We start from the raw sequence: 12,223 nt of genomic DNA on the forward strand, positions 1-12,223 counted from the left end.
GATGCGAAAAACACAGAAAATCGAACCTGATCCGAATATTTTTTTGACGGACGAAAGTTTCGGAGGCAGTGTGCAAACGCGATTGACATAACGTGAAGTCGAATTTATTTTTTAACGTGCGAAAGTTTCGCATGCGAATTTCGGACTCAGTGTGCAATGACCTTTAAACTTAAAGCCTAGTTTATTAACATTTTGTTGGGGCGATTGGGGACAGGTGGGAATCGGAACCCTTCCCTACCTCCAAAGTGGGAAGAAAATGTTTGAGAAACACTGCTCTTAAGCAAAATTACCAGATAACAAAATTTGGCCAAGCAGGATGTTTCATTGGTCCTTCTAGACATTATCGCTCCTCCTCTGCCTGATTTCCCTCCCTTCGATCACCTTAGAGGCTCACATTACAATTAAAAACTTGATGACTGTCAGATTAGTCCAAGAGTCTGGCTCTAAGAGCTCCTAAAAGCCTTATAATCAATTTAATGTTTGTCTGATTCTGGCCGAAATGCCGGATCTAGCATCTAACCTCCTTCCTCCCAGCGGAGGGATCGGCCCTTGGACCAATCTCAGCTGATGTATTGATTTCAGCACATTGCATTTACCGTCCTGCTCATTACATGGTTAAAAATCATGCCGGCTGAGCGTAAGTGATCAGTCGTTTATAGGTCATCACATAAATCAATGGTGCTGCACTGAGCTGAGCTTCCTGACGTCACTGGCTTTGTTTTTCCTTTAGCCTAGAAAGATACACAGGAATATAGAGAGACAAACTTCATTATCATTGATGAGCATGGTTACTGTGGTCATTTAAAGGTTTGGATTTTAGTTCATGACTGTTAGCTTTTAGGTCATCTGTATGCTAGTGCAAGGGCTCAGGCAAGGTTTTGACTTATTTTTGTCCAATAAAATGCTCTGAATAGAATGAATGAGTAAATTGAGCCACTTGCAACCGACATGCAAATTTATTTAAAGATAAGGGGCGAGCGTTTTGATATGCCCTGCCAACACAGAACAGAAGCTTTTTTTTTTTTAAATGAGAAAACATGACATAAGTAATAGCTTGTTTTCACGTGATTAATTTGTTCCATCATTAATGTAAATCTAATTAACCCTTGTGACAGCCGTGATGTGGAATTACAGCACAGTTTTGCACAGCCATCAATTCAATAGAACTCAATTTAGTTAATTTCAGTTGACTTGAAGTTGCTTTGTGCTTCTGATTAGGGACCTTTGATTAGATTAAGCATTTGCACGACCTACGTTAATGTGTGACCCTTTGTCAGAGCTGCCTGCCAGACCCCCGCAGGAGGTGCGAGAGTGCTGGCTCTAGTGTGAAGGTGATCTGATTCAGGTCCGAACGCTTCAGTGCATGCAGTTGTTAAAATTGGATTCAGCCGAGCAGCTCTTGCATATTAATGACAACAGGTGTTAATTTACCACAAATGTGAGCATCCCAATTAATCATGAAAATTATATATACGGTGAGGCCTAAGAGCATATTGAAATCTGTGACTGTCTTTATTTAAACCTGGAAATAAACTTTTAAAAATGAAAGCACAGACAGGCATGTCAAGCTTATTAACAATGCTGACCAACCTTTTCAGGACTCTCTTTCCACTTCAGCAATCTGCTTTAGCCAGAGAGATGCAAAGAGAGGGAGGAAGGGAGGAAGTGGTCAAGAATATCAGGGTTGTAAGTGAGGAAATACTGCACAAGTGTATGTGCAAGTGAGTGGTACTGAGCAAAAGATTTGGAAGAAAAGAAGACAGACCAAATGTGTGTGAAATTCAGCAGGAAAGTGAGATGAGTAAGTGTGAGAGCATGTGTGTGGATAAGGGTAGACTCCCATTCTGGTTGCATTCTGGCTGATGCTGCAGGGATGCCCAGGAGATTTCTCTCACATAACCGTGATTAGTCTTACATCCGTGAGCTTTAGTGCCGAACTCTCTCGCCACATGCTGACCTGCTGCCTCTAAATCTCTTACTGAGCCAGACAGGCCCATTATTTCACTTCAGCCTGAGCTTTATTATCTAATGCCGGTCAGAACCGTGTGTGGGGGGCCCGTCAAAACGTCTGCTGGCAAATGGAGATTGCCTGTTCCTTGATTTACAGGATCAATCAACAGTGGAGACTGCAAGCACATGGGCCAATATAGTAATGCACGTATGGATGCAATAAAAGCTTTAGAGCAAATACATACAACCACTTCAATTTATTTGATATTCCAAGATGCTGCAAGTGATTTCCTGCAACCATTTGTACAGTAAATTGTGATTGGCCTGGTTCTCCTTGTATATATTTAAATGCTTTATCTATTTTTCTTTGTAGCATAGCTGTTTATATATATATATATATATATATTGCAAAAAAAAAAAAAAAAAACCTGAAACAGTATTTTCTTGTAAAACTTACTCCAGTAATCCTTTGGAGTACAACGTGCATTTTATTTACAACTTTGAAAAATTATTTTTACAGTGTGTACATTTCTGTGACATAATGTAGCAATTTTACTATGTTGAACATTTGCATAATGGCCACCTACTGGCCGCCTTGGCACGCCCTTAACCCTTGAACACATAACTCAGGTCTTTATCGACCCAGAATGTCATTCACTACCCTCCCCCTCATTCATTTTTTAATGTTAAACATTAACCTTTTTAGTATTCCTCAATCTATTCGTTACAAACAATATAATAAACAATATAATAAGAAAAGTGTACTCATTTCTCTCTTAATTACTGCAAGCATAAAACAAAAGAATACACAAGTATCATCAGCAAAACTTGCAATGCCTCAGCGATTTACTGGAGAGCAAGTATTACTGCAAGTATTACTGCAGAGCAAGTACGCAATCAATATTAGTGTCACTGTTACTTGATGGATCTGGTGAGGATACTGTCAGTGATCAAAATATTGTAACATTTACAGCTGCTCATAAAGCCTTGGGACCAGAAACCATATTATGTTACATTTCTGACACACTCTCTAAGCAGCTGACTTATTGCTACAGACTGGGCCAATTGACCAATCAGAGCAGACTGGTCGTTTCAGAAAGGTGGGCTTTAAAGAGACAGGAGTAAAACACAGCATTTCTGGCAGAGGGTGAAAAGAGGTGCTGCAGCAATGTACAGTAAAAGAAAAATAATGTGTTTTTCAAGCATTAAATAATGTAAATATATTCTAGGCCCCCAAAAATAAAATTATGTACTTGTAAATTAGCATAATATAGGAACCGGCAGTTTATCGCTGATTCTTGTGTGCAGCCAAGTGAAAACAAGAAGCACCATGAGTGTCATCATCATTTGCACAGAACCGAAGCCTGAAACTAAGCTCATCTAAAACGTATTCTCTTGCTACCTTGCAAGTACTGGTAATTCCTGAAGGACATGCAAATCTAGTTATAGGCGACTTCAGATCTTTAAAACATAACAATCCAAAAACATCTGAAGCCAGGATCAATTTATCTTAGACACGCACTGCTACTCTTAGAAAAGGACATGAGAGGATGAGAGAGGAAAGTTGAGAGTAAACAAGTAGCCGGGGACCACTTTTTCTTCTCAGGGGTGAAATCCCTTTCCGTACAGCTCAGTGGATTTCACTCATTTTCGGTATCGACGAAGCAAGTGGACTAGGGCAGGACCCTCAAGGGCTGCTTTACCCGGCAGCTGGTTAATGAAACAGGTCGTACGCCACCTTTTTATAGCACATCCATGCTAATCAACCGCTGCAGTCCTGCTCTCCTGACATCCCTCGGGACTGGACTGTCAATCTCAGTCTTGATGGGACTAAGTGCTTTGACGAGCGGAAGTCGGCACAGAGTGAGACGGATAAAATCCTCATTATGAATGCAAAGGAGATTAATGAAACCACATTAAGATGTAGTTCTGTTTGGACATTTAATGCCAATATTTATGGAATTATTATCTTTTTGATTAGGCTATGCAGAGCACATTGTCAATAGTTATGATTCTAGTGTGTCTGGATATAAAATGTCTTGCAAGAATAATTAAAATGGAAATAATAATAATAATAATGAGCAAAAAGATTAATCAAAAAAAGTATAGTAAAAAGAGAAAAACATCTAAATTGGCCTCCAGCTAGAAAACAAACCCCTTTATCAAGAAAACAACAGGCAGTGTGAGGGTGCTGCGGCAGATTCTGAAATGCGCAAAGACACACAACCTCTATCTGTGATGATACTGATCTGCCCAACAAATCAAATGCTTTCTAACTATCACGATATTATTCTAAACTTCATTTTTTGAAGCTAAGCTATGCTAGACTGAGATAGGTAGCCTGCTACAAAGGAAAAAGCAACACTTTGTTCACTTTCTATGTGCATGCAAATAAAGAGCAGTGCATGACATACAAAGCAAGAGAAAGGAAATATATAAGAAAGATTAAACATAACTGGTACAGCTATGTAAGCATACTGCACGAGTGTACAGTTTTGTTAAAAATAAACTGCTATTCTGTCTATTCTGTGTGTGTGTGTGTGTGTGTGTGTGTGTGTGTGTGTGTGTGTGTGTGTGTGTGTGTGTGTGTGTGTGTGTGTGTGTGTGTGTGTGTGAGAGAGAGAGAGTCATGTTTGGAGAAACGGGACAATCTGAAACTTACCTCCCAATGCTTGCTTCATAACAAAATTCATGATGATGGCTTTTTATTCCTGCCTTCTTCAACCAAATATTACATTCAGGTTAAGCTTTTCAAGTAGTTCCTTGTTGCCAGATCTACAATGTGAAACAGACAATTACTTAATAGCAAAAAAAAAAAAAAAAAAAAACCTGTTTAAATAAAGAGCTATTCACTGTAAAAAGAAGTGGATATGAGCAATTCTTTCCCTAAGAAAAAAAAATACCCTTAAAAATTGTAGAATAGTGTAACTCGACATATAATACCGCGTTTTTCATATTAAATAATGTTATTGAATTGATTAAAACATGTTATTTTGGTGTTATACACAAATGCGTTTTTAGGTTATATGGCAAAACGTTACTAAAGACTGTAATAATAATGACTACATGGCATACACAATACTATCCAGTCGATCAATTCACAAGATGCGACAAATGAAGGACAGTAAAGGTCAATATACCTCGCATACAGTTCACACAAAGTGCAGAGTTGTAAAATTACCACGGGCTACCATTAGTGGCTTATCGGTGCCTGCATGTAACTTAACCTTCGCTAGGAAAAATAGCGTTAATGACAAGCTCTGAGACAAGCATACATCGTGTACATTTGAAGTAAATCTGCAGGGAGCGTTTGTTCTTCTCGTGGGGAATGGCAACATTAGCCTACATTGCAACCTGAATATCAAATAACATTTGAGGAAAAGCCGTCTTGTAATGGTCATTTCTCATTTTTAGAGTTTAAGACTGTAAATCCTAGAATGTAAATTTAAGGAATATCATAATCCAACGCATGGCCCATTCCCTTAATCTGTGTGTAAACTTTCCCTCATCCATCCGAATCAAACACGCACGCTTATAGTCCGAATGCACCGAAACGTTGGCTGATGAATGAGTCCGGATGAATCTCGTACGTTACTGTGTTCCAGGTATCTTCTTACGCTTATAAATGCGTTAAAATAAGCCGCTTTAGTATTTACTCCAGTTCCCGATACGTGCCGAAAACAAAATCACTTCCTCGTTCATTGAAGCTGATTTCAGCACCATTTCTGGCGAACAGCTCCCGCTCCATCCCACAGCCAAACGCTCGCGTTCCACATTCACACACACACACATAAAGGTCATAATTACCTGCACGGGCGATTTCAAATTCTCAAGAAGCTGATTAACTCCTCAGAAATGAAAGTTGAGCAGTAATGATACAGCGAGTCTTTAACTGCTCGTTCCTAACATCTCTGGTTTCTAGGCAAAAGAAGGACGTCCTTGTTTCTCTTGCTCAGAGAGGCAGTGTGACTGTCTATGAGGGGAACTGCAGCTGCCGCTGATAAAGGCACTCACTGAATCACATGGAGAGCTCCCATCTGAAGCGTCCCATGTTCTGAACGATCAATTTTTAACGACTGTGGTTGTCGTGGGTATAGGTGTCCTGCTGTATGTTCCCGTTATTTTCTTGTGCAATCCCAACGCTATTCCAGCTGGGATGAGCTGATTAAGCACCTTGCCTTAAGATGCAAAGGTCTCATACAAATGGGACATGCATGGGTTACGTGTATATATAGAGGTTGTGGTGCAGTGCTTTTAGTGTTACGGTTTGATTAAACGATTAAGCCGCCGGTTGCTCGGCCTCACCTCGATTCGTCCTTGAAGCTGTTTGATGCGATTCTCTATGCGTTTCCCTGACCAAGCATGATTTAAGAAAGTGTGGCTGATATGTTTACACCCTGAGCGTTATGAGTGCTGGTGAAGTGTATGTGCTTCTGGTTTCAATTAGCAGGTTGTGTTGAGTGCAATTACAGAATATTTAGTGAAACCATCTGGACTGGATGCATTAAAGCAGGGGGAAGGTGCTGCTACTGCCTGTGTCATTTGCAAGATATTCCCACTTAGTTCATTTAGCTTATTCAGGTCTATAATACCTGAATATATATATATATATATATATATATATATATATATATATATATATATATATATATATATATATATATATATATATATATATATATATATAGTCGTATAAGTCAATTTAAATAGGCAAATCCTTAAGAGTCTATGGTTGGATCATTATTGCAATGATTATTGTTTCTAGCATGTTATTCCTAATTCCAATTTCTTCTATTTCTAATTGATGGAGTGTGTAGCTTTTCATTTCTTGTAGGAAGACACTTCATGGCCATATTCAATGTTAATATTGTCAAGATTCATATCAGGCTCAATTTGTGAAAGAATGGTTGGGACGGAAAATGAAGAATTATTTTCACACATGAATTGGCACCTCTGAATCCAGACCTTAAATTCATTGAAAGTCTTTGGGATGTGTTGGAGTAGACTTTACAGAGTGCTTGACTCTTGCATTGTCAGTACAAGATCTTGACCAAAAATGCATGCAAGGCTTGATGGAAATAACATCACAACATTTCTTTCCATCAAGAAGTGCATTACAGTGGCCGCAGAGGGATTTTAAAGCCATTCCTCTTCCATAACAGTGGCCAGGTTACTATGTGATGCTGGTGGAGGAAAATGTTTTCTGACTTGCTCCTCCAAAATACCCCAAAGTGACTTAATATATTTAGATCTGATGACTGTGCATGTTCGACTTCATTTTCATATTCATCATATCAACTATTTTGTCACTAGTCTTGCTGTGTGTATTGGTGCATTATCCTGCTAATACATGGCACTCCCTTCAGGGTATACAATGTTTGAACCATTAGGTGAACATGGTCGTCCAGAATGGTTTGGTAGTCCTTGGCAGTGATGCACCCATCAAGCACAGTTGGGAATGCTATGATATTGCAGCCCAAACCATAACTGATCCTCTGACTTCTTCACAATGTAACTCCCATGGATGTGGGAAAGACACTGAAAGTGGACTCATCAGAGAACAGTACATGTTTCACTTTGTCCACAGCTTTCTAAGCTTTGCTCTGTTGGCACCAATGAAACCCACATTTAGCATTGGCACGAGTGACAAATTTTGGCTATAGCAACCCGACCATGAATATTGACTTTGTGGAGCTCCCAACTAACAGTTTTGGTGGAAACAGGAGAATTGAAGTTTAATTTAATTTAATTCTTCAGTAAGTTTGGCAGCTGTTTATTTTTTCTTTTGGATACAGTTTGGGTTAGTACCAGGACATCCCTTTCAGACAGCTTCCTTTAATGTAATTCTTGCATCTACCAGTAGGGGCTGAATTATTTGAAACCACAGTAATAGATGTGGCATGTTTTGTCAAATTCAGTGATTAATTCTACTTCAAAAGCGCTTATTTTATCAACCCAATGACTTGTAAACACAAACATACGCTCCATTTTCCGGCCAATTCAATTGAAACTGCTGATTTTTAGAAATGGCTTGCCAGATTTGTTTTCATCAGACAGTCAGTAAATGGACAGTGGGCATCTGTGGGTGTCTGTATAGTTCCAGAAAAAAAAGTTATTTCATTTAAAGTAAAGCTTTTGACTTGTTGCCTTTTGTACCGCGATATGACAAGAAAGAAAATCCATTGTTTATCTAATCTTAAGTGTGTATGCAAACAAACTGCATCAAGTGCTAAGCAGGCAGACGTGAATTTGAAATTGTCAGGAGATTAACACTATATATACAGCTATATCTGTTTACACTGAAAACTTCCCTGCAAAATTGATCTGAAAGGCTAAAAGTGAAGTGGCATATTGCAGCAGAATTTACAGTGCACGCAGTAGTGATATATCATCTTTTACAATCTGACCGTCCTTTCTGCCCTTCTGCACGGCAATATTTTATTTAGCTTTGTTTTCAAATCCACTGATTTGTATTGATGCCAGAAGAGAAAATGATTCACATATGGGGGAGTGAAGGCTGGTAATAACCTGGATTACAGACTGCAGTGGGTGTCAGATTCCCTGGGAATTTTGAATTTGACATTTTGAGACATTCGCCTCCCACCGCGCTGTTACAAACAGCAGTGGAGAGCATTCAGCCTCAATCAGCGTTGTCGCCCACACAAGAACCTCACAAACCCTAAACATTGCCTAAATACTTCACTTTCTGACCAACAGCAAGCTTACAATAGTGATAAGGACTCTTGTAGTGGTGATGACGAAGAAGCTATAGGTGGTATTATTTGCGATCAGCTGTGCTTTTGCATTGTTTTTTAATGTATTAATAAATGCTGCCTCCTTAAATCTGCTCCTTAAATTAGAGATTCATTCCCCACATCTGTGTTTATCTGTGTTGGCTATGTCTCTCTCATTTCAATCTAAACACATTAAAATGTAAAATGGCTTTGGGGTTGAATTGAGTAGCATTATCAAAACAGCCTGTCAAACTTAGCAGCATTTGATTTCTTGTCTCTATTTGTTGAGTTATTGCTACCTAGAATTGGAGATGGCTTTTGAAAATTGTGACATTAGAGTCACTATCCAAACTGTACATCTTTATCATCTTTGTCTAATGATGGTTTGTCACTCAGCAACACACTTTTTCCCATAGCAGACAAGTAAGCCAATGAAAATAGTCTCATATTAAACCTGATTTAATTCAGAATTAGGTTTTGCCAGCACTCAATTGATTTTGCCCAAGATTTTGCCATTTAATTTTTAAAATGTAGCATTTTTAATAAGTAGCAGCATCTATTAATATCCCAATTCATGGCCAAATAATGGAAAAAGTAACCAGGATTAACTCATTATTGGGTAAACAACATGAGTTCTTTTCATTAAAGCTCACGTGTCCTTCATCTTGAGCTGTTGCCATGCCAGCTGTATATTGTTTTCATTTTTTAATCATGCCATAGTCAATTAAGGGAACAACCTGCACTTAACATGGGTATTAACAAAAATCCCAGGCTGCAAAATTGTCTAAATCATGAACTCTAAAAACTGAAACACCCACACATCATATTTTATAAGAGGTACTGCATCTTCAACCTTCAAAGAGAAAATGGAAAATATAGAAAGGCAGAAAAGACAAAAGTGTTTACTGAAGTAATGGATGTTCTGACTCATCGTTCCAAAGAAACAACACCGATCCTGGCTGTTAATCTCTTATATAAAACGTTCTAATTCTCAGGATATTTTCAACAGTCTCTGAGTTTTCTGTATCCTAAATATGAAATTCTGACTGTAGTGCTGTTATAACATACTAAATGTGTTAATGCACCATGTGAATGAAGTAATGTGTCATGTGCAAACAAGCAGTCTAATGGAACCCTGCAAGTAAATGTCAAAAAAAAGACCAAAGAACAGAATGTAGCACAAACAAACCAAAACACAGTGAGGAGTAAGTATATACCAAGCAATTTGCTTGCTCCCAAAATGAACTGAATTACCCTGAGTAAGCACAGTGCTCCATCTGCGCTTGTGTTCACTGTTATTTCTTGGTAGTTGGTGTGCAGGTTTGCAATAATGACCGTGGGTAAGTGGACGCTGAGAGACCCCTGAATAGGATGATTGCAATTTTCCATCCCTCCTGGTCCCTTCCATTTGCTGTTTTAGGAGCTATACGTCATGAGGAATGGGTTAGAAAGGGTTATCTTCCGGTACAAACTTGATTTGCCTCTATGCTACATCTCTGTTATGTGATGATAAGATTTCTGTTTTATCACCACCTGCGGGACTGATTTGGTTTCATTAACAGCATCATCAAGTGCTGCAGTCTGAAAAACAAGTTGGACCTTGAATTTAAACATTCATCAAGTCACATGATTTGAAACAGTATCCTTAAGGTAAGAGATAATTACTAGATACAAATCCCCACTGGTCACTTCCCTTTGGATTTATGAAAGTTGGAGCGTTTCAAGGGTTTTAATAAAAATTGCTTTAATTATGAAAGATCTTACGTTCAATTATACCCCCTGTGGTAAATATGAAGGCTGTAGTAAACAAACCTGCTCACGTCCTTGATGCCGTGATGACAATTCTCTCCTCTGAAATGATGTAGGTATTGTCTTCAGATGCGCATTGAATCCACCTGCAATTTCAAGATGATGGTTTGCCAATGAACGAGGTTAACAAACCTCTATACGTAATAACCTAGAAACCTAGAAACACTTGATGGCTGCTCTGTTAAGTCATCGTCGTCAGTTAGGAGCCTGGATGTGCTCTATGATACCAATCTCTAATTTGAAAGCCACATTTTTAGCATCTGTAAAAATGCATTCTTCCATCTTAAAAATATATCTTAAAGGGTTAGTTCACCCAAAAATGAAAATTCTGTCATTTACATGTATTAAATGACAGAATTCATTTGCACCCGTAAGACCTTCGTTAATCTTCAGAACACAAATTAAGATATTTTATTTGAAATCCAATGGCTCCGTGAGGCCTCCATAGGGAGCAATGTCACTTCCTCTGTCAAGATCCATAAAGGTACTAAAAACATATTTAAATCGGTTCATGTGAGTACAGTGGTTCAATATTAATATTATAAAGTGACGAGAATATTTTTGGTGCGCCAAAAAAAAATAAAATAAATAACGACTTATTTAGTGATGTCCGATTTCAAAACACTGCTTCAGGAAGCATCAGATCATAAATTAATCAGTGTATAAATAAAGATGACTTGACTTGAAAGAAATGTGAATTGTAATTATCTATGTGATGTGCATCCACTTGCTGTGAACTGAACTAATTCTTAAAGTGACAATTCACCAAAAAAGGAAAATTCTGTCATCATTTACTCAAATGTCATTTTCAAACCTGAATTTCTTTCTTCTGTGCATTCTGTGGAACACAACAGGTGATTTTTTGAAGATTGCGCTGTCCGTTCTTTACAGTATAATGGAAGTGTCTGGGAACTGTAGCTCTTAAGCTTCAAAATGACAAAAAAGAATGATTACTGTATTTGCTTCAAAACTTAAGTACATAAAAGCATCATTAAACCCATGCACTTTACTCCAAGTTTTCTGAAGGCATATTAGAGCTTTGTGTGATAGACCAAACTGAAGTCATTATTTATCAAAACTATATTTGAGAGTTTATGAGAGAAGTATAGCAATATCTGAATCATAATGAAATCAGCTTATTGAATTGGATATTTACAATGAATTGTTTGATCCAGTTGCCACACAACATTTCTATTCTCTCTTGGTCCATTCTCTCTTGATGTCAGGGTTGTGGGTAAGGAATGAGGCAAGGACTCAAGAGAAGGGGGAACATGATGACATGAAAGCACAAGACAAAACATAACATGAAAGCATGCGGCCGATGTAAACACGAATGGTGTGCTACACAGAACACAACAACACAGAGACAAAAGAACACACGGCTGAGTGAACTCGAAACCGAGTGCTCACACAACAACACAGAGCGCACAAGAACGAGTGAATGCTCATTCCGTGCACACACAACAGAAGACAAACACACAAGGTATGAATGTTCGAATACTGAAACAAAACCGAAACCAAGCTAGACCAAAGTGCTGGGATCCAAACACCATGGCCCGCACATAAGACAACTCACATGGACAGAAGAGCATACAGCCAGAGCGAACTCGGATCTGCATGCTTACTAAGATAATACAGAAGTGTCAGGGCTCTGACACAGAACCAAGAATAAACTAGAATGAAGTGAAAGAAACCTGACACTTGCATATTTTGTGTCTTACAGAAATAGG

The 12,223-nt window shown here is 38.4% G+C and overlaps 1 protein-coding gene across 1 annotated transcript in view; it reads right to left on the minus strand.

Moving 5' to 3' along the window:
* Nucleotides 1-4,691, minus strand: part of LOC137017645 (complexin-1) — a 59,913-nt gene extending 55,222 nt beyond the window's left edge. The window contains exon 1 of the mRNA XM_067382096.1: nt 4,613-4,691. Coding sequence (XP_067238197.1) covers nt 4,613-4,643 — 31 coding nt within the window. The 5' untranslated portion in view covers nt 4,644-4,691. The remainder of the gene's footprint in view (nt 1-4,612) is intronic.
* Between the last annotated feature and the right edge of the window lie 7,532 nt (nt 4,692-12,223).

The sequence above is a fragment of the Chanodichthys erythropterus genome, chromosome 1, assembly GCF_024489055.1.
Source record: "Chanodichthys erythropterus isolate Z2021 chromosome 1, ASM2448905v1, whole genome shotgun sequence".
Taxonomy (NCBI): Eukaryota; Metazoa; Chordata; class Actinopteri; order Cypriniformes; family Xenocyprididae; genus Chanodichthys; species Chanodichthys erythropterus.